The following is a 25,333-nucleotide window of genomic DNA, read 5'->3' as shown; positions in this document are numbered from 1 at the left end:
TTCCCAATGAAGAGGCCTATCTGTGAGAATTAAAAGATTTGTTGTTTGGTGAAAGTGAAATCCACATACGTAAGCGACAGACGTGAAGTTGCTGGCACATAGTGCAGGCAGGGCGGTTGGCAAGCAAAGCGAACAGGGGGCAAAGCCTCCTAGTATCTATTTATATAAAAGTCAATGTGTGTGTATGTATATTCCAGCATCACTTCCGAATGGCTGGAGCAATTTTCATGAAACTTGGTAAACATTTTTCCCATTGGTCGGCTAAAAATACTGTATGGTTAAATCAACCCTAACCCACCCTCTTCTGGGTAGGGTGAGGTGATCTTGTGGTCTTCTATGCATGTTATCATCCAGTTGATACTCGGAACAACCACCAGAGGGCGAACTGGAGGTGACTGGCAGCATTCTTTATGTTTGAGCACCGCCACCGCACACGCTCCTGTTGCTTTTGAAATTAAATAGAGTTGGCCGGTTCCGAGCGTCAACTGAATGATAACATACATACAAGACCACAACACAAGTACATTAGTGAGTCTTCATTGTTTGTTAATTTATTTTTATGTTTTTTTTTTTTTAATTATATCTTTCTCAATCAATTAAAAAAAACACTTTATTTTCCTCCTGGGCAACGCCGGGTACTTCAGCTATGTTAGCTAGTATATATATATATATATATGTATTTTATATTGGTAATTAATTTAGACCACGTTATAGAGATCTGTTTTCACTTAGACGATAAAAAGTCTTTTAGTGTTGTTTAGTATCATAAAAGTGTCACAATTCCACTGTTGATTTAATGTTGTTTAACAATAAAATGTGAAAACTTCCCAGGGGTTGAGGACTTTTTACAGGCAGGGTACATCTTAAAGACCCTCCTTAGTCTTTTAAGATTTATCATATTCAAGAAAAGTCACTTTAAAAGTGTATCTAATCTGATCACATTTCATTTAAAATGGTAAAATCAAATTAGAAATGTCACCCACCATGTAATTAACCACGCTGATGTGGTAGGGTATGCCCCCTAATTCGTCACATTTTTTCATGTTTGTCCGCTCCGGATCTCCGGCAGTCACAACTGGAACTCCAGGTTCAGCCTAAAGACAAGATAAGGTTCATCGTTAGCGTGTTTTAACAAATGCTTTAACTCAGGGGGCACATTCACTTAAACTGGGCCTGCTTCCCTTCTCCAATCTTACTTTACTCTAAAATGAGTTCATTAAGAACTGGTAACTTGTTAAGGGTGAAGTTCACACAAACATTAGGAGGTTTTTCTTTACAAAGAGAACCACAGACACATGGAATAAGCTACCAAGTAGAGTGGTAGACAGTCAGACTTTAGGGACTTTCAAAACTTGACTTGATCTTTCTTTAGAAGATAGATAGATAGATAGATAGATAGATAGATAGATAGATAGATAGATAGATAGATAGATAGATAGATAGATAGATAGATAGATAGATAGATAGATAGATAGGAAAGGCTGTACTAGATAGATAGATAGATAGATAGATAGATAGATAGATAGATAGATAGATAGATAGATAGATAGATAGATAGATAGATAGATAGATAGATAGATAGGGAAGGCTCTACTAGATAGATAGATAGATAGATACTTTATTAATACCAAGGGGAAATTCACATACTCCAGCAGCAGCATACTGATAAAAAACAATATTAAATTAAAGAGTGATAACAATGCAGGTATACAGACAAACAATATCTTAGTATAATGTTAACGTTTACCCCCCCGGGTGGAATTGAAGAGTCGCATAGTGTGATGGATGAATGATCTCCTCAGTCTGTCAGTGGAGCAGGACGGTGACAGCAGTCTGTCGCTGAAGCTGCTCCTCTGTCTGGAGATGATCCTGTTTAGTGGATGCAGTGGATTCTCCATGATTGACAGGTGACTGCTCAGCGCCCGTCGCTCTGCCACAGATGTCAAACTGTCCAGCTCCATGCCTACAATAGAGCCTGCCTTCCTCACCAGTTTGTCCAGGCGTGAGGCGTCCCTCTTCTTTAGGCTGCCTTCCCAGCACACCACCGCGTAGAAGAGGGTGCTCTCCACAACTGTCTGATAGAACATCTGCAGCATCTTATTGCAGATGTTGAAAGACGCCAGCCTTCTAAGGAAGTATAGTCGGCTCTGTCCTTTCTTACTCAGAGCATCAGTATTGGCAGACTGGCAACTTAGTTTCCTGGTGCTGTAGGGCAGCTGTGCTAACCACTGTGCCACAATGCCACCCTCGGGTTAGTTAGCTGTAAATTATGCTAAGCACCTTGAGCATGGGAAAGGTGCTACATAAATAAAATATATTATTATTATTGTTATTATTATTATTATGATTTTGATGCTGATTACACTTACAGGTTCCAGATTGCGATGTAAACTGAGCATGTCATCCATTCTGTCAGTAAATCCAGGGGCGAAGTTTTCAGGATTAATTGCCACAAAGCACTGACCCTACAATGAGACCACGCGAGATGGTTAAAATGTGGGCAATGGAATGAGGCACAAATGGACAGACAGATAACAAACAAATCCTCACATTCAAAGCAGCGCATACAACCTGAGATGGCCGAGGTATTTGTCTGTATGTGCCACTAGCTGGTTCAGGTTGTATTATGTGTAATAATGTAAGATGGGAGGGCTCAGATACACTCTAGTATAACACACTTAAATCTGCTGAACCCAGCTGAGGGGTGTGGGGGGACTGAGCCCACCCTGATGACACATGGGCACCAGGCAGCCAAACCCTGGATGGAGGTCGGGTCAATTGAAGGGCACACTTGCACACACTCATACTAAACCAATTCTGACTTGCTAATTAACCTACAACACGCACATATTTGGGTTGTTGAGGGAACGAGACGACACCCCATATTTCTGTGAGGAAATCTGGAGAAGCACCACCATGGGTAATGGGTCAGCTAACTCAACACTGACAGTAATGAGACAGGGGATTTGAATGCAGTTTACTGTGTTAACGCAGCGCTAACCACTGTGCTGCCCTTGAAAATGAGGTAAACATTCTATTTCATGTTTCTTTATATTACAGCGTAAACTAGGGGGCTCTGCCCCCTGCTTGGTTCGCTCGCCAACCCCCGGTAGCCACTTCGCAGATCTGCCGCTCGCATTTGGGGAAGCGGATGTACAATTTAAACAGATCGTTATTTTCATGGGAATTGTTACATACTGTATATATAATAGAACTAATTATTTTACATTACAGCGAGTAATTAACCATAGTAAAAAATAGTAAAACATAATGAATTGAAAGAAAATTATGTTTCATGTTGCATTAGAGGTATTCGTTGCATTATACGTTTTTGTTCTGTTTGGCTTCGAAATTAACACATGAATACTTTTTAAACTTACACTTTTACAAAATATTTAAACATTTAACATTATTTATTTGAGCACAAAGGCTTGCAACATTTTTTAAATTACTATAAACTAGGGGGCTTTGCCTCCTGCTCACTTAACTTGCCATCCCCTGTACCGGTGCTACTCGCTAGCCTCTTTGTGGTTCTGTCGCTCGCGTATGGGGATGCGGTTGTACAATTTAAACAGATTTTTATTTTCATGGGAATTGTTACATATGCATAATAGAACTAACTATTTTACATTACAGCGAGTATTTAACCATAGTAAAAAAGAGTAAAACGTAATAATTTGAAAGTAAATTATGCTTCATGTTGCGTTAGAGTTATTCGATGTGTAAAACGATTTTGTTCTGTTTAGCTTTGAAATTAACACGCAAATACTTTTTAAACTTACACTTTTACTGTAAAACTTCAGTTAAAACAATTTTTTTAATTAACTTTTCTTCAATATCGCATTGAATTTTGAATCCGTGTTTGAACTTACAGCATGAAAACACAACGTATAACTGCCCGTGAGTGAATATTGTTTGTTTCTCTCTAATAAATAAACCGCCTTTTTCAGAATGTTTGTCCCTGTGATTTGTTAATTGTCATAGCAAAAGCTATTCTAACGTGAAACTGTTAATGTTTTAATACGAATGGCATACGAAGATCTCCTTTGGTGTCTAATGTTATCCCCTGAAGATGTACTACATTACTTTCCTTGTTGCCTGTTAAAATTTTACATGTCAGAATTGTTCGACCAATTTTGAATACAACTAATCATAGCCCATCACTCACATATAAATTACACAATAACATTACGATACATCCTTCTTTCAACAGTAATTTGGCCGGTTGAAGACCAGAAGGTGTTAACAGTTGTAGATATTCTTCGTGATATTGTAAGTTGATGTTTCCATCTTCCGCACAATCACCACCAACTGTTTCAGCGTAGTCTATTGATACGCATTTAACCAATCTGCCGTGTAACCGATTGAGCAATTTTTGTGTTAATTCGTTTGACTTCATCGTTTCTCGGTGCTAGGATTGCCCGTGTACTCGTTTCTTTTGTTGATAACCCTTCTGGATGAAATTCTTGAATAAGATTTGGACATAATACATCTTCTTTTATTGGGAACTTAAAGTGAGGAAAACGTAAAAATTTATAAGAGCTGAGAGCGCAGGAACTGTGTCTGACAAAAGCATTTACACGAACGAGAGGTGAGAGGACCATGGTCAGGGTTGAATAAGGTTGTGAGGAGGGTGGGACTTGAAAAAATCTCTTGGCAATAGTTTCATCTCAAGATTCTCTTTTATAATAGAGATAAAAGGGTTGATTGACTTGCAGAATCTGGATAAGATTTGGACCAGCAGACATTCTAATGTATGTGCTGAGTAAACAGTAACTGCTCAAAAGAGAACAACCAGGATGACTACTTTCAGCAGCAAAGTGTTAGACAACTACAGAGGATGAGCAGCTGAGCACAGCAGGAAATCAATAATAAGCATAGCAATGGCACATCAGAACTTCATATAGTGCCTTCACAAGCACTTTCTGTACAGAGCCTTTGATAGTCCAGTTCAGGGGGAGCTCATTTCACACATCCATTCCAACAGATGGACAGGCAGTAAAAAGCCCAAAGGACCTCATTATACATACCAGGTTGGCCACTTTGTCCGTGACTTTCCAAGTGCGGATGTGTTTACTGTACTGCGATCCTGCAAGCATTCCACAGAAGACTTCCACCATCATTCCCAGCCCATAGCCTTTGTATCCACCTGACAGCAAAGAACACAGAGCATGGATTTACATTCCTTGTCATTCAAGCTACAGTACTGTACATTCTACATCTCTATGCTGTTTAATAAAAACTACTACTGTATCTCAGAATGTGAGGTTGGAGTGACACATACTGTAAGAGAAAGCCAGATGAAAGTTAACAAAAGTTCGCTGATCAGGTAAAGTCACCCTGGCTGGCTGGCAGTTAGTTACTATACATAACATCAATTTTATTTTACATTTTTCCACATCCATCTTCTATATCTCCTGTTGATGTGTCTTCACATTTCTTATAATTTGCATATTAAAGTGCAGGAATAGTATGACGCTACTGAGTTAGCATGGACTAAAATGCCCAAGGAAGGTTTCCAGCACCTCCTTCAGTCCTTTCCATCAAGAATTCTGACTGTTCTGGAGGCAAAAGGGGGTCAAGACCAAGGGCGAGACAGGACTACCTAATAAAGTGACCCTTCTTCTCTTGTTTCCTCCTCCACTGCTCACAGGTGAGCTTTGTCTATCCTATAACTCCCTTGGGTGAAGCAGAGCAGCTTCCTCTAAACTGGACCTGGGAATAATTCTGGTGCTACCACATGGCATGCAGGAAGCACTTACAGGCCAGGCAGAACCTCCCCATGATAGGAGAGCCTTCCTGAAGCACCCCCCCCCCTCCCCAGTGGCACCTGAGGAACCCATCAGGGCTGCCCACTAACACTACAACTCCCATGAAGCCCTGTGGGGTGTCAAACTGGGAGCCATACGAAAGGGATATGGACACTCAGTGTACTGGGGGAACACATGGCCCTGGAAGGCAGTCTCCTTCTGTCCCTTCCTTAGATAGATTAAAGTATCTATCTATCTATCTATCTATCTATCTATCTATCTATCTATCTATCTATCTATCTATCTATCTATCTATCTATCTATCTATCTATCGGCCTCCAAACTGGGAACGGTACCACTAACCAACTAACCAACGGGTCAGGATGCCCATCCATCTTTCTCCTTATGTTATAAAAGCCTTCCGGCCAGGTGAGGTGACATCCACTCCAATAGGGATGACAGCCAACCCGTGATGTCTGTAACAATATATACAGTATATTGTAAGATGACGCTATATAGTGCCCGACCCAACACAGACTGGACACGAGAGGCACGTGTAAAATAAAAAGACTTTTATTTTTCTTCATCTGTGAGCTACGCCTTCCTCGTACCCACAGACACAACACAGTTCCAAGCACACAAGTAACAAAGCACTTCTCCTCTGGCATCACCACTCTTCCCAGGCAACCTCGCCCTCTTCGTCCCGATTCTGACCGCTGAGTGGCGGTTGCTGGCTCCTTTTGTGGCTGCACTTCCGGGTGTGATGAATATGCTGCCCAGACGGGCTCAGGAGTCCCAAACACAGCACCCCCTGGCGGTGCTTGCAGGACCCAACAGGGCTTCACCCAACTCCAATTCCCAGGGATCCCTGTGGGAAACTGACGCACTGCTCCACCCCAGGGGGGCGGCCATCTAGCGTCCAGGGGAGGTATTGCAGTTACCAGGGCTGCTCCTCCTGGATATAGTGTGCAGGGGCGTCCCGGCTGGGCATGGACGCCAGCCGCCTGCCACAATATATATATATATATATATATATATATATACTAGCTGTGTAAGCCCGTGCTGTAAAAAGCCCAGGATCCTAGAAACTATTGAAATCGTCAGAAAAAAAATTGAACTGCAGACACTGTGGTTTCGTTTTGCTGACGTACTCGCCCCCCTTGTCTATCAGTGCATAAACGAGTTTCTCTCTACTCGGAGGTTTCGTTTTGCTGTTGTACTCGCCACGCTTGTGTATTAGCGAGTTTGTCTTTCCCTGGTGGTTTCACTTTGGTGTATCATGCTGTATCCTCGTACTTCTTTCTTCTTCTGACTCGTTAATTTGGGGACGCCTTGCCAGCTCTTTGAGCTTCATGCTGTAGCCTCGCACTTCCGAGCCAGACAGACAGACACACACGCTTCCATACGTAAATGTTTATATATAAGATATATATAGTTAAAACACGTCCATGGGTATATCTCAACATGGTCAAAACTCTGGCTCTGAGATTTACTTCTAGCAAATGTTAAAACTATTGGAAATTGTCATCTATGCAAAATGAATGGTAATCTATTTGAAAAAGTATCACCAGTATCTAACTTAAGGATACGTCGTCTCCCACATGATCATCAGTCAGGATTTTTCCAACAATTGAATGTTTAAGCAGTTTTTCAATTTGTAAGCATATGCCATTATATAGACTTTATTTGTTGACTGCTTGCACATAACTGAACTGCTACTGTTCTTAGCCGAGCGGATGTATGTAAGGTATTTTGTTTGACGTATTCATGTTAAATTGGTTGTACTGATGTTAGAGTATCATAGTTGAATTCTGCTAATGAAGACAAGAAAAAATGAGATATACATGCTATATGACGTATGGCTTTGAAGAAAAATGAGTGCTGCATGAAATTGTCACATGAAAATGATTTTGCTAATCTTTTTATATATATATTTAATATAATTTACTAGGGGGTTACCCCCTGCTCGCTTCGTTCGCCAATCCCCGTGGCCTGCGCTATGCGCCAACCACTTTGTGTCTCTGCTGCTCACATTGTGATGAGGGGGGCTGCACGCACCCCAAAGAGACGTGGTCTGAAGCCCCCTCTTAAATGGTGATACAATGGGAAACAAATACAGTTTTTTTTTTTTTACCTCCTCTTTGCTCGATCAGCTGCTGGATTGCTGTAGATGTGCCGTGTGATCAGCATCTCGTGCGGCGCTTCGAACATTTAAAAGCCTGTACAGCAGCTGTCATACTCTTTGTCTTTTATTTCCAGCCCCTGGAATTGTTAAATATCTTGGCACAAAGTCTCGTCTTGCGGGACATGAGTTCTTCATATTTCTTAGTTTATTATTTAAAAACGGAATAAGAATCTGAAAATCTAACAACTTCACATTAAAGTTCGATAAATTCTGAAAAGAATGATGCCAAACATATATATGTAGTTTTTAAAATTAGCCCGACTTAAAGAGTGACAAAAAACGTCACATAAAATCATTGCACAAAATCGTTGCACTTTTAGGCTTATGATTTTATATATAGAGAGTAGATATATATTTATATACTGTGATGGACGACCGGCTATAGACTCCGGTCGCCACCCCCAGGCCGCCAGGAGGAGCCCTCCAGACAGCATAATCGTGCCCCGAGTTCCAGCAGGGCCTCATGGACTTTGTAGTTTCTATACACAGCCCTGCTGGATACCTTGGGGAGCACCGGGAGTCGCTGTATGGGGGCTAGTAGGCTCTTATGTGCCCTATAACCCGGGAGTGCGTCACAATCACGTGACGGGAAGGAACGATGTGCTCCCGGGCTGAAGAAAGGACTGTTTACCCTGACCCGGAGGGAATAAGGACTTGTGGGTTTGGCCAGGAACCACTTCCGGGTCAGGGGATATAAAAGGACTGTGGGAAAGCTCAGACACTGAGCTGAGCTGGGAGGTAGGAGGGTGAAGTGTCTGGGCGAGGAGGATTGTTTGAGAGTTTATTGTTTATATGATGAGTGTGGAGGATGCTTTGTGCACGGTACAGTAGTAAAATAAATAATTATTGTACATTCACCTGGTGTTCAGAGTGGTACCTGAGGGTTCAAGAGGTGGACCACGCCTCAATCTGTTACAATACATATATATATATACTGTATATACAGAGAGAGAGACACACACAGATGCAAACATCATTTCAGTTTTACTCTAATGCATTTAATGTCAGATTTAGTGACACGAAGCAGTGCATAGCATCCTCATTAAAGAAGAGAAGCCCATCTTACCTGTGGCCTCACAACCACCGATGGGCACGAGTCCTCCACCAGTGAGCACTTTGCTGGGGTCAGTACTGATTTTACCTTGAGAATCACAACCCCAGCCTTCTGGAATTTCATCCCCCCGACGGTGATGAAGTTCAATCTACAGTAAAGGGAAACAATGGAGAGAAAAAAGGAGAAATTCAGCTTGGAAATGCAATGATTGCCAACTGTTTTCCTGATCCCTTAAGATATAAATAAAATGTAATCCTATGGCACGCCTGATGAAGGCTGTATAGCCGAGACACCGTGTCTTTTACCTTCTTTCTTTTTTAGTGTGGAATTGGCCTTTAACCCTTGTTTTCTAATGTATATATTCACAATCGTCGATTCACTGGGCCATATGTCTGTTTTCTGGCCTGTCATTTCCTGACCATAGCACTGACTGAGTGACAGGCAGAGTACACAGTAAGTGGACTCTAACCAGTGCACACCACTGATTTATGACCAGTAAAGGTACCAAACGCTGTCCCACTCCAGACTGATCCCCCCTGTACACGCTGCCTGTGATGCTGGCAGATCTGTGGACACTCTGATCTTCTAGACTAGTGCATCGTAACAGTAATGAACTACTTTAACACATTTATGTTTTATTGGGGGGGCCGGGTGCTGTTTTGACCTTGAGCCCCTACAGGTTTATTTCCTCCAGCATCTCAACAGCTAGATTTTTTGTTTTCCTGTCCTCTCTTGCCATCTAACCATAGCATAAGACGTATCATTAAAATCATAAGAAACTTAAAAAAGTAGTTCAGCAATTTAATCCATATAAGCCAGCAGCCATACCACATGCACTTCAGAAGAGGTCATCTATCTGAAGCTAACCACGTTCAGACCCAGCCAGTACTTAGACTGGAGATCATCTGGGAAAGAAATTTGAGTTGCTGATGAAAGAGGTGTTGGTGAGGCCAGCAGGGGGCGCCTACACTATGATGTGAAGGTGAAGGGATGGGGACACCATGCTGTAAAAATGGCACCATCCTCCAGATGAGATGGCAAATTGAGGTCCTGACTCTCTTTAGTCACTAAAGATCCCTGGGTATCCTTCATAAAGAGTAGGGTGTATCCCGATGTCCAGGCTAATTTGTCCATTACGGCCTGGCATTTCTGGCCCCCTAATGACTGCCTGTCTCTAACTGGCTAACTATCTCCCACCCCTTCACCATTTAATAGCTACTGGTGCAAAAATGGCGTCCGCCGCATCATCCAGGTGGGTGATACTCATTAGTGGTGGTTGAAGTGGTTCCCCCACTCACTGTGTAAAGTGCTTTGAGTACCTTGAAAGCGCTATATAAATGTAATGAATTATTATTTAAACACTCTGTGATTTCTATTACTTACTTGTTTATGTGTATTCTATTAAGTACATTTGTATTTATTTATTTTCTCAGTTTTTTAGCTACTTATAAAGCACTTTGGACTACATGTCTGGTATGATAATGCGTTTTTATAGTGGTGAATGGATCCTACACTATTATTGCTTGGCAGGTGCCTTTATTTGAGGCGACTTACAACAATTGGGATACAATTGGTTACATTTCTTTAGCATTTCCAGTTGGAGCTCAGAGTCACACAGTGTCAGTAGTGGGATCTGAACGCACAACTTTAGGGTTTGAAGTCCAAAGCCTTAAATCACTACACCATACTGCCTGTCTGTGTCATGAGAAATTGCAGTTTATTATATTAGTAGGGGGGGCAAGCCCCCCTGGTGCCTTTGGCACCCAACCCCCATTTGCGGCCAGAGTATTAGTAAAGCAAGAGAGGTTCAGCGGCTGCTAAAGGAAAGAAACACTGCCTTTAGGTGTGGTGACAAGGTTCTCTACAGCATGACACAGTCCAACCTGAAGAGAGGCATCAGAAAGGCTAAGAGGAACTACAGGAGAAGGATTGAGGAGCACACCTGGACTGTAATAACAGCAGGCAGGTTTGGCAGGGAGTCCAGCACTTCACCAACTACAGGACCAGCCATGGAGCTGCTGAAGGTGACACCTCAATGGCAGAGGAGCTGAACCACTTCTTTGCTCGCTTTGAGATGGAACTACCAGAGGCAGCTGTTACACACGCAGCAGCAGTTCACAACAACATCACCCTCCCTTAGGGTGGAGGAACATGAGGTGAGATGGTCGCTTCAGGCTGTCAATCCTAGGAAGGCAGAACGTCCCGACGGTGTCCCTGGACGTGTGTTGAGGAGCTGTGCAGAGCAGCTGGCTGGGGTCTTTACAAAGATCTTTAACCTGTCACTGTCCCAGGCCTCAGTTCCTCCCTTTCTGAAATCCTCCATCTTACTCCCTTTACCAAAAAAATCACCCTTAACCTGCCTGAATGACTATCGGCCAGTAGCGCTCACCCCGGTGTTGATGAAGTGTTTTGAGAGACTACTCCAGAGTCATATCATGTTCTTCATCCCTCCCACCTTTCATGTACACCAATTTGCTTACAGGTCTAACAGGTCTACTGAGGACGCTGTTGCTGCTGCCCTCTATGCTACCCTGTCCCATCTGGAGAATGAGGGGAGCTATGCACGTCTCCTCTTTATCGATTTTAGCTCTGCTTTAACACCATCCTCCCTCACAGATATGTGTGCAGGCTGCTAGCCCTGGGACTCCCGTATTCCACCTGTATATGGATTAAAGACTTCCTGACAGACCGCACAAACAAAGGGTTAGGGTGGGCCCTCACATCTCCTCGGCCATCAGCACCGTCTCTCCTCAGGGCTGTGTGCTGAGTCCCCTGCTCTTCACGCTGTACACACATGACTGCGCCCCTACCCACCACAGCAACACCATCGTCAAATATGCAGACAACACCACTGTGGTGGGGCTCATCTCTGGGGAGGATGAGTCTGCCTACAGGGACGAAGTGGAGTGGCTGACAGCGTGGTGCACTGACAACAACCTACTCTACACAAGGAAGACCAAGGAGCTCATTGTGGACTTCAGGAAAAAGAAAACGGACATCAAACCACTACATCGGAGGGGACTGTGTGGAGAGGGTGTCAGACTTCTGATTCCTGGGAGTCCACATCATGGACGACCTGTCCTGGGGTGTGAACACAGCTGAGCTGGCCAAGAAGGCTCAACAGAGACTTTATTTCCTGAGAGTCCACAGGAAAAATAACATCCTCTAAAAACTGCTAGTGTCCTTCTTGAGAGTATCCTGTGCTGTTGCCTCTGGTGGGGTTTTTCCAGCTGCACAACAGCGCAGAGGAAGACACTTCAGTGGATCGTAAAGACGTCCCTGCAGATCATCGGCTGGTCTTTACCCTCTCTGGATGAACTGCACAGCTCTCGCTGCCTCAGGAAAGCAGAAAACATCTTAAAAGACTCCTCACACCCCGCTCATGACATGTTCCAACTGTTACCATCAGGCAGAAGATACAGGAGCATCAAAACAAAGACTAAGAGACTGAATAACAGTCTACACCCTGTTGCTATTAGGACACTGAATGCCACCTGATCACCTCCAATGCAGCAGTGCAGTAGATGACATCTTGTGCAATAGTGTTCATGTGCAATTAAGGTCTTATGTTGAATGTTTGTGTTCTATCTTATTTCTTCTTATCCTTTTTTAATTACATTTTATTTATATTTTGACACCGCAGGGACCACACCTAATTTTATTGTATTTGTTACAATGACAATAAAGATATTCTGATTCTGAAATCTATAAATGTACAAAAGAAAAATTATTATTTATTTGAGTCAAAATCAGGAAATTCTATAAATATGTAAAAGAAAAATCAATTATTATTTAACGGAGTAAAAATCATGAAATGAGAATAAAATATTTACTCTCTTACCGATTGGAGTATTCCCATTACTGTGCTCGATGAGTATTTATAAGAGACTAAATAAACAATCTATTTGTTTTAGCTGACATTCTTATAAACCGTGACTTTTTGATATTTTAGTTTATAATTAAAAAATGTAATAAGAATGTGAAAATCTAACAACATCACATTAAAGTTCAATAAATTCTGAAAAGAATGATACCAAACATATATACACAGGTTTTAAAATAAACTTGATTTAAAATGTGACAAAAAAGTGACATAAAAACGTCACATAAAATCATTGCACAAAATCATTGCACTTTTAGGTTTAGGATTTTATATATTGTCGCAGGTGGCTGGGTGGGGTGACCCTGCCGGGATGCCCCAGAGGACCGGAGGAGGGCTTATGGCCTTCCCCAGACCATGTGGGGGCGACTGCCCTGGAGGCTATGGGGACATACGGGTACAGAGCTTTGAAGCTCAACCTTGTAGGGGCCCGTGGTCACCGCCAGGGGGCGCCCCAATGCCTTGGGAGCCCTGGACCTCAGCACTTCCGCCACACCCGGAAGTGCTGGGGTGAAGAGGATCTGGAACACCAGTGTCTCCAGGTGCGCAGCCGGCACTTCCGCCATACTGGGGAGTGCCGGTGGAAGACTGCTGGGAAGCACCTGGAGCACATCCGGGTGATTATAAAAGGGGCCGCCTGCCTCCGTTCGTTGGCTTGAGTTGGAAGTGGAGAAGGACGGGGCTCAGAGGAGAGGCAAGGAGGCGGCCTGAAGACTAAGGCATTCGAGTTGTGGCCTGGACTATTGGGGTCTTTTGGGGGTTTGAGGTACACTGAACTGTAAATATGAATGTAAATAAATGTGTTGTGGGTGAACCATCGGTGTCTGCCTGTCTGTGTCCGGGCCGGCTACCACAATATATAGAGTAGATATAATAAGCAAGTCAGAGTTTCTAAGCTAGTTAGCATTCTTGATTTGCCATAACATTCTTACCTTCCCCAGTGCCACTGCAGATGTGGCCATGTCAAGGACAAAGCTGTCTCCATCTTTAGAAGGTGCAGCTACACTGATCGGGTTGGTCCCCAATGTGCACTGGCATAAAAGGAAAATAAAAGAAATAAAAAATGGATCAAATCACTCAAAATTTTATATAGTGCCTTACATTTCATCAATGGACTGGTGTCCCACCTAGGATTGGTTCCTGCCCTTTGCCCAATGCTTGTAGAGACACTGGATTAACCAGGTTGGACAATGTTACTGTATCTTATTGCTACGCCTTACATTTTGACTTTAATTAAAAAGTGATTTGAAGAGAATTCTTCCATTTCAGGGTCACGGGGAGTGGCAGTCTATCATTGTTGCATCAGTTAAGCCAGAATACCAGTCCTCTGCGGGCATACCATGTGCCCGCAATCAAATGTATGATGATATTTAGGGGCAGTCTAGATGTGGGTGTAATCCTGAAGATTCAGTAGCCCAGTAAGGTATTGAAACAGCTACCTGGGGCTGCTTAGCAGCGGGTCCTCATTACTGTGCCACCATGCCACCCAGTTTAAAAAGCATCCATCCACTCTGAAGTTCTCTTAATCGAATTATAGGTTTGCACAACCATCACTTGGTAGGCTGCCAGTGTGTCACAGGGTGCTCACACTCATTCACGCAACAAGAGTTACACTGCATGGTGTACAATTACTACTACGGCTACCAGCCCACCTGGATAATGCTGAACTGAGGACAAAGGAGTCAGCATCTCCACATCAGGGCCAAACTGACTCAAAGATTTCTTACCTCTTTTCCTCTAGTAGGTACCACCAATGGTGAAGTGTTGGTTAAACATATGCCCTGTAAAACAAAACAAATAGATTTACAGATAGATCAACTGAAAGAAATATAAATATTATTAATATATATGCCTTGTCCACAGGGGGGCACCACTGAGCCCCAAACACCAAATAGAAAGAAGGGTTTTTTTTGGTATTTTGTACCTGTGAATGATGGGAATAAAAACGTAATCTTGCTTATTAAAGGAAAGTGTCATATTTAACGTTACGCCGTTTGGTGATCAGTTCATCTTCTGCTCACTTAACTATTCACAGTAGCAGACATTTTAAGGAAGGGGGCTCAAGCTTTAGCATGCCACAGTATGTTGATTATGTACACGTTGCCTATATATATATCAGTTCCCTTATGTTTTGTGGGTGGTCCTCCAAGAGGGAGTCAGTCTAGTTGCTCTTCTGTTGACTTTCCCTAGCTATCCATCCATTTTCCAACCCGCTGAATCCGAACACAGGGTCACGGGGGTCTGCTGGAGCCAATCCCAGCCAACACAGGGCACAAGGCAGGGAACCAATCCCGGGCAGGGTGCCAACCCACCGCAGGACACACACAAACACACCCACACACCAAGCACACACTAGGGCCAATTTAGAATCGCCAATCCACCTAACCTGCATGTCTTTAGACTGTGGGAGGAAACCTACGCAAACACGGGGAGAACATGCAAACTCCACGCAGGGAGGACCCGGGAAGTGAACCCAGGTCCCCAGGTCTCCCAACTGCGAGGCAGCAGCGCTACCCACTGCGCCACCGTGCCGCCCTTTCTCTAGCTATGTCTTTTGTAATATGGAGACCAAAACTGCACATATGATTCCGACCAGACTGTTTTTAGTCGATTTCACCGTTAAGCGAGTTGACGTATATTAAAGGGGTGGAGGCGTGCCTCTCTATCTGATGTCATTTTTGACGCGCTGATGTTCGATATGAGGTGCCGCATCTACATCACTGCATTCCATATGCAGCATGTGGTAAAAACCCTGTGCTCGCTGGTGGCATGTGGGGCCACAACTCTGTGTCTGATGTCATTTTTGCTGTGGTGACATCTGCATTGCTGCATTCCATGCACAGGGATATACCTCTGTGTCATTTTTTGCCGCAATGTAACCTAACCTAACCTAAGATTAACATAATGCATACATTACCCTCCTTCAAATGCTTAATAAAGGTACTTTATGGCTCTGGCCTAAACAATTTTCTGTACCCTGCCTGATCCTAGGAGATGGTCATATTTTACAAACAGATCCAGTTAGATATTTTAAGGGCACACATATTCAACTAACAGCTGCTTTTACAATCTCTAACGTAATGAAACACCAAATATAACCCCAACCATTGGTTGAAAAACTTTTTATAAGTATAGGTGTTTGGGATTCATGCCTAATAGAGTTGTCCCATCTGGACTCTGGCATACTATATAGACAACTTAATAGAGTGTTTCCAAATTCACTCATAAGGTTTGCTCCAATCCTGGAAATTGAACAACTGCCATCCTATGCAATACATAGGGCACTGCTTGTAAACCAGACAATTGCACAGATGCCTAACTCATTACCAAATCAAGATATTGAATTGTTCCGAGTCCTGGCCAATGCTAAACATTTAGACCCGGACTCTGCCAGAAAATTATTAGAATGATGATTATTTAATTTTTAATTTTTTTATACAGTATTCCAATTTATTTATTTATTTACCAGCAACAGCGCACTGCACAAATACACTTGACTTGAGCATTGCTAGTTTTCATCCTCTTTCTCTGTACGTTTAGCATTTGTTTGCTCAGAGGTTGATGTGCTTGCTGCTTCCTGAGCAGATCTTCTTTTCTCCACCCTAGTGGCCCGCTTCTTCTCTTCTTTCGTTGGCATATTTTCAAGTTAAAACTGATTAAGGCAGTGTTTGTGTTGGAATTACTCAGTACGTTTTCTTTAAATTTTCACTTAAGCTGGCACTTAAGTCTTCAATCTGCCTCAAGAATTAAGATATGAAGAGGTAGGGAATGAGAACGGCACCCTTACGCATGCACTGCACGGCCGACCTGCTGGCTGCTGCCGAGAGTTGATTCTACAATAAAATAAAATAAAAATAAAAAGAGGAATAACCTTGGAGGTCAATCATCACTGTGAAAGCGGTCAGTAGACGTCACGTAGTATATGTGTACCAAATTTCAGGTCAATCGGTCAAACGGTTTGCGAGCTACAGGTGATTTAAAATCCTGGACAGACAAACAAACAGCCATGGTAGAGTATTATATAAGAAGATTGTACTAGATGTCCTGCCCCGACCCCAATCCTTAACCCCTTTGAACTGGGCCCTAATGTTAAGACCCAAGCCTAATCTTAAGGTCTACATGGGCAGCCCTAAGGTTAATGTTTATTTATTAGACAACCTCCCCTTTCTAATACCTTTAACTTAACCTTATTTTTCCTAATATTTTAATAATAACCCTTATATTTAAATATCTATAGCCCCTTGGGTGAATATGACTCCTTGGAGACACATTACACATTCTAAATTCCCTATTTGAAATAGTTTTAAAATATTTGGAGTGGAATAGGATTAAGTATTTAATACTCTTTTTAATAAAACCCTGGAGATTTTAACTGAAATGTATTCTAAATTAAAAATGATTTTATTATATGATATGCAAGGTCAGTCAGTCAGTCTTCCAACCTGCTATATCCTAACTACAGGGTCACGGGGGTCTGCTGGAGCCAATCCCAGCCAACACAGAGCACAAGGCAGGAAACAAGCCCTGGGCAGGGCGCCAGCCCACCGCAGGAAACACACACACACACCAAGCACACACACGGGACAATTTAGGATCGCCAATGCACCTAATCTGCATGTCTTTGGACTGTGGGAGGAAACCCACGCAGACACGGGGAGAACATGCAAACTCCACGCAGGGAGGACCCGGGAAATGAACCCGAGTCTCCTTACTGCAAGGCAGCAGCGCTACCACTGCGCCACCGTGCCGCCCCCCATTTATAAGGTTCTGTTTCAAATTATAATTTCAATAGAATTGTAAATTATTTATTACAGACCTTTTAAATTTATTTTGCAACAATTTTTAAAAAAGAGATTTGTTAGTTTATATCTAGTGGTATAATTTTTAAGAAGAATATTTATTTATTTGAGTGCTATTAGAAATATGGGTACATGCAATTTAATTAAAAAATGATTTACAGGGTGAGTGTGCCAGTGCCATGTGTCCCCAGATGGGCTATCTTCCTCCTCTACCCAAACCTAACCTAACCAAACATTAACATAATTCATACACCACATAAATCAATACTAACTATTGAAATACAGAAATAATAATACATCAATAACAATATTGACAATTTGCAAAGGCGTTTTGATGCTATTCAATTTCATTTATTGTATCTCTATGGAATCTCCATCATTAAAGCACAGCGTTGCTAGTCGGATTATTAGTTAACTGGTGGACTGTACTCCAGGTGCGGCTTCACTAGTGAGTTATATAACTTCAGCACAACCTCCTTTGAGCTGTACTCCATACATTGTGATAAATTACTGAGTATGCTGTTACCTTTCTTGATTTTATCTACTTGTTCATCTTTCACAGATCGTTCCAATAAAGCCTACCTTTTGAGTTTGGGGCAAGGCAGCCTGTCGTTGATGTCTGTCTAACAGCCTCAGACCCAAATGAAGGGCAGGTCTGGCCTATTGAATGGGGTTTTTAAAAGCCTGCACCCTTTGTGTAGATGGATCACATAACATCCATGCAGTAAATTTATTTTAAATAAATTTATTAAAAAGCCTCAAGCAATTTTCCTTTAGCTAAGCTCTCCTTCTCAGGAATGGGGTTTGATTTGTCTTCAATTTTGTTGGGTTATAAATTCATCTGTTTGTATGGAATGATTACAATGAAAATTAATAAAATAAAAATATTAAAAAAAAAAACCAAAAAAAACCCATCCATGCAGTAAATGAGGTATGGAACTGTATGTGTAGACTGATAGATCCTGTGAGGCTGTGCTGCAGATTGTTATGCTTTGAGCTTTTTGAAATTGTATATGTATGGCAGTATATGTTCTCTCTTCCATTTCACCTTCTTTAATTAAGTCCCCTTTTATTGGTGAGCTTTTCCCCCTCTTTGGACAAAACATTACTGACATTTTAATCAAATTATCCAACTTACAATCATATCCTGCTTCAATGCCTGCATCGAGTAATAGCCAGCAATACCGTAATGGTTTGAACCTGCGAAAGAGGAAGACATGTTTAGTGGCTTTTATATTCACAATTTAATCATACACATGCTCACTTTTTCAGTTGATCATTCCTACATTTAAAACGTGTGAAAGAAAATTGTGTTCACTTAAAGAAATGGTGATTGAGCAAGAGTGGTAGATTGCCTATGGTGTGTGTCAGCAGATCACTGGGGATCCTCACACTGCTAATAAAGTTGGAGCACATAAAATATCCTGAAATGAATACTTGGTGTCCTCCCATCCATCCAATTCTTAAACTCTTTTTCCATTTGAGGGTCTTTCTAATGCTAGGCGCTGCTGCACAATGACATGTGCCCCTTCACTCACTCATACAGACCTGATTAGGAGTCGCCTGTTGACCTGAAAACGCATCTTCAAGAGGAGCAGGAGCAAAACTCCCATGGAGACATAGGAAGAACAAAAGCCAGGAATCAAACCTACATCTTTAGAACTGCTGTGCCAACCATTGTAACATTTTCAGACCTTCGTAATTTTATGTGACTGTCACCTACTATATCCAAGGCGATGTACAGCATTTGAGATATAAAGGTTTCTTTTCTTTATTTTTTACAACTGGAGCACAAGCCAGGTGAAGTGATTTACTTACATAGCTGGCTTTAAACCAACAACCACAGGCTTTGAAGTCCAAACACTTAACCACTATGCCACACATCACCTTAATCCACTTCAGGCTGGCACCTATTTGAGCACAAGGCAGAAATCAGCTCTGGAAACGGTGCCAATCCATTCAGGTCCTCAGCTCACTCTTGCACACACTCAGGTTAACCTGACATGCACATATTTCTGGGTATCGGAGAAGAACCACAGTATGGTGCCTATAAAAAGTATGCACCCCCTTGGAAGTTTTCATATTTTATTATTGTACAATTTTGAACCAAAGTGGATTCAATTTGGCTTTTTCTCACTGATCAGCAGAAAAATACCTTTTAATAATCAAATTGAAAACAGATCACTGCACAAATATAAAAAACTTATTTTGATCCCGTAAGTATTCACCTCCTTGAATATGCCACCTCTGAGTCCTGACTGGCGCCACCGATTGCTTTCAGAAGTCACAGAATTGGTTCACTGGACATCACTCAGTTGATTATGATACACATGTACCTGAAGGTGCAAAGTCTAAACTTGTGGTCAGTTAGAAGGGTGGGCTAACCTACACAAGCAACTCTGTGAAAAGCAAGAGTCAGGGGATGAGGTCAAGAAAAATATCCAGTTACATGAGCCATTAAGAAACTAAAAGAGCGCAGTACCGCTGTAAATCTGTCCACAAAAATGGAGGCATCGTTCAAGGGGAAGACCTGTGAGATCTCTCAAGAAGTAACAAGCCGCAGTGGCTGAGATCAGAGAGACTGTGCAGACAGCGACTGTTGACCAGGTGCTTCACCAGTTGAGGCTTTATGGGACAGTAGTGAGAAGTCAAGCAAAATGACCCCTTTTATTGGCTAACTGAAAAGATTACAATATGCAAGCTTTCAAGGCGACTCTGCCCCTTCTTCAGGCAAGATGTGCAAAGAGAAAACCACTCAGAAAATGCACATAACTTCTAGAGAGGGCAGATGGGGGACTCTGATATCAACTGGGAGAAGGTTCTATGGTATAATGAAACCAAACTTGAGGTTTTTGGCCATCAGACTAAATATCATGTTTGCTTTAGATAGATAGATAGATAGATAGATAGATAGATAGATAGATAGATAGATAGATAGATAGATAGATAGATACTTTATTAATCCCAAGGGGAATTTCACATACTCCAGCATCAGCATACTGATAAGAAACAATATTAAATTAAAGAGTGATAAAAATGCAGGTATAACAGACAATAACTTTGTATAATATTAACGTTTACCCCCCGGGTGGAATTGAAGAGTCGCATAGTGTGGGGGAGGAACGATCTTCTCAGTCTGTCAGTGGAGCAGGACGGTGACAGCAGTCTGTCGCTGAAGCTGCTCTTCTGTCTGGAGATGATACTATTTAGTGGATGCAGTGGATTCTCCATGATTGACAGGAGTCTGCTCAGCGCCCGTCTCTCTGCCACGGATGTCAAACTGTCCAGCTCCGCACCTACAACAGAGCCTGCCTTCCTCACCAGTTTGTGCTGGCGTGAGGTGTCCCTCTTCTTTATGCTGCCTCCCCAGCACACCACCTCGTAGAAGAGGGCGCTCACCACAACCGTCTGATAAAACATCTGCAGCATCTTATTGCAGATGTTGAAGGACGCCAGCCTTCTAAGGAAGTATAGTCGGCTCTGTCCTCTCTTGAAAAGAGTATCAGTATTGGCAGTCCAGTCCAGTTTATCATCCAGCTGCACTCCCTGGTATTTATAGGTCTGTACCCTCTGCACACAGACACCTCTGATGATCACGGGGTCCATGAGGGATCTGGGCCTCCTAAAATCCACCACCAGCTCCTTGGTTTTGCTGGTGTTCAGTTGTAGGTGGTTTGAGTCGCACCATTAACATTAACTTTAAGCCAAACATTGCACACTAACTAAAGAATGCCATCTCTACCGTGAAGTATGGTGGTGGCTGCATCATGCTATGGCGATGCTTCTCTGCAGTAGGCCTTGAAAGGCTTGTGAGGGTACAATGACTGGAATAAAATCTGGGGATCACCTGGAGGAAAACATCATGTAGCCTGCAAGATTTGTTTTCCAGCAAGGCAAAGAATCCAAACATAAAGCCAAAGCTACACAGGAATGGCTTAAAAACAACAATGTGAATGTCCTGGAGTGGCCAAGTCAGAGTTCAGATCTCAATCCAATGGAGAATTTGTGGCTGGACCTGATAAAGGTTGTTCACTCACAATCAGCATGGCACTTGAGCAGTTTTATAATGAAGAAAAAGGGGGGATATGCGCATAGCTGATACAGAGAGACCTGTGCACACTTAATGAAGACGGCCATGGCTTCCATCTACTAAATACTGAATTGAATGCTTATGTGATCAATTACTGTGTGTTTTATATTTGTAATTAATTTAGAACACCTTACAGATATCTGCTTTCGCATTGACCTTAAAATGATTTTTTTCTGTTGATCAATGTCAAAAAAGCCAAACGAGATCCACAATGATTTAAAGGGGAAAAAAAATGGGAAAACTTATAAAAGGGTGCATACATTTCATAGGAAAAGTACCAAAAAAAAAAACCAATTGTGCAGAAATATGAAGGAGATGCAAACTTAATCACAAAAGCCATCAATGTATACCAAACAAACTGCCAGTTTATACAAATACATAGGAGGGAACAGCCAGGTCACTCATCGGTATTCTTTTTAGCAAAAAAATCAGTTCATCTAACCTACATATCACAAAAATATTTAAACATTTAACATTATTTATTTGAGCACAAAGGCTTGCAACATTTTTAAAATTATTATAAACTAGGGGGCTTTGCCATCCCCCGTACCAGTGCTACTCGCTAGCCTCTATGTGGTTCTGTCGCTCGTCTATGGGGATGTGGTTGTACAATTTAAACAGATTTTTATTTTCTTGGGAATTGTTACATATGCATAATAGAACTATTTTACATTGCAGTGAGTAATTAACCATAGCAAAAAAGAGTAAAACGTAATAAATTGAAAGTAGCTTTCCCTTAAAGATAGGGTGAGAAGCTCAGTCATCCGGGAGGGGCTCAGAGTAGAGCCGCTGCTCCTCCGCATCGAGAGGAGTCAGATGAGGTGGCTCAGGCATCTGATCAGGATGCCTCCTGGACGCCTCCCTGGTGAGGTGTTCTGGGCACGTCCAACCGGGAGGAGGCCCCGGGGAAGACCCAGGACACGCTGGAGGGACTATGTCTCTCGGCTGGCCTAGGAACGCCTTGGGATTCCCCCGGAAGAGCTAGAAGAAGTGGCCGGGAGAGGGAAGTCTGAGCATCTCTGCTCAAGCTGCTGTCCCCGCGACCCGACCTCGGATAAGCGGAAGAGGATGGATGGATGGATGGATGAATTTGAAAGTAAATTATGTTTCATGTTGCATTAGCGTTATTCGTTATGTAAAACGATTTTGTTCTGTTTGGCTTTGAAATTAATATGCAAATACTTTTAAAACTTACACTTTTACTGTAAAACTTCAGTTAAAACAATTTTTTTAATTACATTTTTGCCAATATCGCATTGAATATTGATTTTGTGTTTGGACATTCACTGTGACAATGCAACGTATAGCTGCCCGTGAGTGAATATCGTTTCTTTCTGTCTATTAAATAATATGACTTTTTCGAATGTTTGGTTCTGAGATTTGTTAATTGTCTTTGCAAAAGCTATTCTAGCGGGAAACTGTTAATGTTTTAATACGAATGGTATATCAAGATCTCCTCTGTTGTCTAATGTTAAGATGTGCTACATTATCTTTCTTAGATACATCATTCTTTCTACAGTAATTTGTGCGGTGGAAGACCGGATGGTGTTAACAGTTGTAGATATTCTACGAGATATTGTAAGCTGATGTTTTCATCTTCCGCACCATCACCACTAACTGTTTCAGCAGAGTCTATTGATACGCATTTAACCAATCTGCCGTATAACCGATCGACATTTTTGGCATTAATTCATTTGACTTCATCATTTCTTGGTGCTAGGATTGCCCGTGTACTCATTTTTTCTGTTGATAACCCTTTGTGAGGAAATTCTTCAATAAGATTTATAAATAATATATCTTCTTTAATTGGGAACTTAGAATGAGGAAAACATTTAAATTTATAAGAGCTGAGAGAGCATAAACTGTGTCTGTCAAAAGTATTTACACGAATGAGAGGTGAGATTACCGTGTGTGTGGTTGAAAATGGTGGAGAGGTGGGCGGGACTTGAAAACATCTCATGGCCAAAGTCTCATCTCGTGGGACTTAAAAATCTTCTGTGGTGTAGCGGGTCCACAGCTCAAGTCAAAAAGGCCACTTTTTAAATAAATAGTCACCGTACTCGCGTCTTAGCGAGGGGGCGTGGTATGTGTGGCTCGGAGCGGTTCCCGGGTGATGTGTGATGCAGACGGTCCTCACTTAAGTGCACAGGTGAGGAGTCGTGAGCATCCATAATTGGTGCCGGGAGCTGCTAACTGCCACATCTGATCCACATCCCTGTAATAAATAGAAGCGCGAGGCGGGTAGGACAGGAGAGGAGAGAGGAGAGAAAAGATAAGAGAGAAGGATGGAAGTTAAGGGAGAGGAAGGCTAGAGAAGTGGGGAGCTGGTGCGAGTGAGTGATCAACAGCAGGCTCGCTGGAGCAATGGCAGGCAGCTGGTAGGAGAGCCCCGGAGGAGTTTGGCCAACTCTTGGAGGGGGCAGATTGAAGTGGTCGCTCCAGCTGAGTAACTGGGAGTAGCTGGAGTGACCGGCAGTGGAGACGACTGGCCGTCTAAAGGAGCGGAGTCATGGAGGCTTTGGGCGTGTTGAGCATCAGTGTGAGTGCCCTGGCCACTGGGGGATGAAACCCAAGTGTCGGTCCGGCTGGAGCCCAACGTAGCCAGGGATCGGAGGGCTACTTGACCAGTATTGAAGGAGCTGCATATGCTGGTAGGGCGACTCCCCTGTTGTGGGGCCCAGAAGGGAGAAGCAGGGGAGTTGTCGGGTTAAAGAAGGATGCACTGTGCTTTGTGTTGTTAAAGAGACTGTTTCCAGCCATTATTTTAACCTCGGGTTTTGAAGGATTTTTTTTTGTATTGGATTTTAACCTCCACCTTTCACCTGTTTTATGGATTATTTATTTAATGACTTATTTTGATGCACTGCACTTTATTTAATTTGGACACTTTGTTTTTGTTTGCTGTTTTAATGAAAGCACCTTGCACTTTTTGCTCCATCCCTTTGCTTTGTTGTGCCTCACTGTCTAGCTTATCGGTGACTTTACCGACAGTGTTACCGACACCGTCACATCTTCCAGAAAGTCTCGTCTCGTTGCAGGATTTTTTTATATAATAGAGAGATACAATATAAGCAGCTCAGGTAAAAAAAAATCCTAAATAACATGTAAGTAACAACATTCAGAGGGTCAATATATCCAAAGTATCCAAGAATTGAACTGCGGTTAATGAATATTCACATGATTGGACATCAGGCTGATGCATTTTGGGATTCTGCCCCTTCATCAGGGCCAAGCAAACGAAAAACTAAAGACAAACAGATTTCACATCTTATTAAAATGTTACGTAATCCATATAAATCAATACTCTGAAAAAGGGTAATCATGATACAACCTTACCCAAAGGTACACGTTTTCAGAACACTTCTCAGAGTGTGAGGTCTTAATAAGTTCTTAATCTAATTTATTTACCTAATGTATCGGATTGACGGGCACACTAGAATCTGTTATCTATTTAGTGCCCTACAATTAGGGGAGAGGCCGGTTGATTAACATTGTAGATGCTTTGCCTGAGAAGTGACCTGTTTAAAAAATAGTCATAGTAATGTTTAACATTTTGGAAGCCTTTGCGCTCAAAT

General features: G+C 42.3%; 1 protein-coding gene across 1 annotated transcript in view; it reads right to left on the bottom strand.

The window, feature by feature from the left end:
* The window catches only part of LOC114645707 (uncharacterized oxidoreductase YjmC-like), an 81,565-nt gene that overhangs the window by 7,832 nt on the left and 48,400 nt on the right, over positions 1–25,333 (bottom strand). The window contains exons 4-10 of the mRNA XM_028793525.2: positions 18,807–18,868; positions 14,597–14,650; positions 13,802–13,900; positions 9,002–9,137; positions 5,031–5,149; positions 2,370–2,465; positions 984–1,094 (exon numbers count right to left, since the gene is read on the bottom strand). Coding sequence (XP_028649358.1) covers positions 984–1,094; positions 2,370–2,465; positions 5,031–5,149; positions 9,002–9,137; positions 13,802–13,900; positions 14,597–14,650; positions 18,807–18,868 — 677 coding nt within the window. The remainder of the gene's footprint in view (positions 1–983; positions 1,095–2,369; positions 2,466–5,030; positions 5,150–9,001; positions 9,138–13,801; positions 13,901–14,596; positions 14,651–18,806; positions 18,869–25,333) is intronic.

The sequence above is a fragment of the Erpetoichthys calabaricus genome, chromosome 2 (genome assembly GCF_900747795.2).
Source record: "Erpetoichthys calabaricus chromosome 2, fErpCal1.3, whole genome shotgun sequence".
Taxonomy (NCBI): Eukaryota; Metazoa; Chordata; class Cladistia; order Polypteriformes; family Polypteridae; genus Erpetoichthys; species Erpetoichthys calabaricus.
This window is presented reverse-complemented; position numbering and strand designations above follow the sequence as displayed.